Source organism: Monodelphis domestica, chromosome 4, assembly GCF_027887165.1.
Source record: "Monodelphis domestica isolate mMonDom1 chromosome 4, mMonDom1.pri, whole genome shotgun sequence".
Taxonomy (NCBI): Eukaryota; Metazoa; Chordata; class Mammalia; order Didelphimorphia; family Didelphidae; genus Monodelphis; species Monodelphis domestica.
This window is the reverse complement of record NC_077230.1, coordinates 434,880,424-434,883,052: the sequence shown is the minus strand read 5'-3', so window position 1 is coordinate 434,883,052 and position 2,629 is coordinate 434,880,424. Positions and strand designations below refer to the sequence as shown.

Here is a 2,629-nt window from a genome sequence, read left to right as displayed (position 1 = left end):
GTCAAATGATTGTTATTGGAAAGCATACCATTGGACATTTGGGTCTTAAATACTAAGAGTAACCACACATAGGAATGCACCAGTAATTTGAAATAGAAACCAATGTCAAGGCCACTGGGGACTACCTGGTTCAGGTCCCCAGGAGTAAGAATCAGACAGGCTCAGGAGGGCTGGGCAGTGACTTAGTTTATTGATTTGGGGAACACAATTTATAGGGGAAATGACATGGGCTAAAGAATTAGGTTATATTTTTACAGAAACAATGATAGGTAATGATTAACAAGGTAAGGATAGTGAACATAGGTTACTTTATGGCTGCTGGATCAAATTGTTCTCATCCACCCATTCTCTCAGAGGATGTCTTCACATGACTGGTGTAGACACTGACCTGCTTGTCAATTAATTTGAAGCCTGCTTTAGTCTGGCTGCTGAGATGGTTTTATCAGGGTGTGCTGCTGCTCAGCCAAAATTACTTGTAGCCAGTGGTTACAGTTGTCTGAAAGGCAAACACCAAGGATGGATGAGCAACCCTCAGAAGGTCTCAGTAAGCTTCATAAGAGAGGTGCCAGTCCTTTCTGAATACCCCATGCACCCCAAATTCTGGCTAGGTAGTACAGTAGATAATGTGCCTAGCCTAGAGTCAAGAAGAACCCTTTTCACAGAGAGTGGCCCAAGCACTCCATTTCCCTCCTACTCTGTAAGATCCACTCCCCTCAAAACCAGTTCCTCTCCAGCCCCACCACAGGAGTTACCTTCACAACTGAATCAACAGGCTTCTTTTTAACCCGTACTCACACAGCATGTGAGCAACCTCCCACACACCACCACCCTAGCAAACTACTCCAGACAGGGGAGGGAGGAAGCACTCCCATTGGGGCTGGGGAAGTAAGGAATGTCCTCAGGTACATGGCGAGGGGGAGAGGAACAGCTCCACCCTGAGTCCCTCTGGCTTTCTAGTAATGATAGCTGGTGGGTGACAGCAGGTGTACCAATAGAGAGGGCTCTACATGTCCTTTTGGGCACACGTGCCATGGGTTCACCATTACTACCCGAGTTATAGGGGATAGTCAGTGCAAAAGCACAGCAATCATTAATAAAGTGTGGGAGAAACCAAGAGAATTATGATTTAGGAAGAATGTAAAGTGCTAGAGGAGGAGTAACAGCCAATATTACTGGAAAGAGAGTTTAGAGTGAGGTTGGCAAAAGTTTCCACAGAGGACTTTACAAGTCAAACCATAAGCTAATGGGAGCATCACGTGTCCTTGTTCAAACCCCTCTGTCCTATATTTAACATTGGGAAAGGCTGACATCTCCCACACCCACAGGTCCAGGTCCACTTGGATTCACTATGTTATGGGTCCTTTCCCAGAAATCTTCACTAAGGAATTTGATCCAGAAATGAATTGACTTGGAAATCCCAACAGCTGTTCTACGAATGGAGACTTGGCTTCTGCCAGGAGGCACAGCAGGACCTGAAGATCTGAGTGTCCCTGTGAATCAGCAAAAAGGGGCTGATGGTTGGGAAACACAAGGCAGTGAAAATAGACATGACCACCAGCCAGTCACCAGAATGAGTCCCGTATACTTTGTACAGTGCAAAGCTACAGCTGATGCAGTAAGCAGAAACAAAGATGCTCAGCAGCAGCAGGATGGTTTGGGTGGCCCTGATCTCCGGAGAAGTCTTTTGGGAGAGACTCATGTGATGAATGTGCTGGACTTTCCGTTGATGTTTGTACAGCAGAACTATTATGTAGCTGCTTGCCCAGACCATGCCTCCAACACAAAGGATGTCTCGCAGGGAGGGCAGGATGATCTTCTCCTTTAACATCTTTTCCCTGTAGCAATAAAGGACTTGAATTTCCCCTGTGTGGCTACTGTTGATCCTCCTTGATCCTGTCATGTGTAAGGGCACGTTTACTTCTATGATTATGTTGAATATCCAGCAAAGGAGACACGAAGGGTTGATGAGCTTCAGAACTCTGACTTTGTGTTTGGCCAACCTGGAGCTGCTGGGACTAATAGTGACAGCCTGAAAGATGCTCAGGAGACACGTGGTACAGACGGCAAGGCCCCGGCTCATCCTTTGGAAGTAAAATACCATTTTACAGCCTAGGCTTCCCAGGAAATAAACATCCCCAAAATAGAAATTTACTAGTGGGCATCCTTTAGAGAGGAGCACTATGGTGTTAGTCAGTGTTAGTTGGACCAGAATGGGGTCCAATAGCCTTGACCTGTGGCTGCTAAAGACATAAAAGCAGAGGAATGAGGAGTTGCCCAGGACCCCAACTCCAGTCTGAGAAAGGAAGATGATCCCTAGGACTGTGTCATAGAGAGACATGATCTTGGAGTGTTTTGGGGGCACGTATAGAGATATCATGAGAGAAGAGAGGAAAGAACAATCAAAAATCTCTCATAGTAAACACAATGAAAGCTCATAATCTACATGTGAGTTATGATGGATATTTGTGATGTAGTGGCAGCTGGTGGCCAAATGTGCCTTCAGAATCTTTTAGGAGACTATATATACCCCCAGATACACACACATGGGCAAACCCTTCTTCCCAACCACGCAGTTCCATACGCGTAGACATGTTCCTTCTTTCTCTGCCCAGCTCCATGGACTTCCCAG

The 2,629-nt window shown here is 46.0% G+C and overlaps 1 protein-coding gene across 1 annotated transcript; it reads right to left on the bottom strand.

Annotated features, from left to right (window-relative positions):
• Nucleotides 1-1,429: 1,429 nt before the first annotated feature.
• Nucleotides 1,430-2,338, bottom strand: monDomV1R1232 (vomeronasal 1 receptor monDomV1R1232). The gene is given in 1 exon segment (NM_001166810.1): nucleotides 1,430-2,338. A coding segment is annotated over 1 exon segment (909 nt).
• Nucleotides 2,339-2,629: the final 291 nt, after the last annotated feature.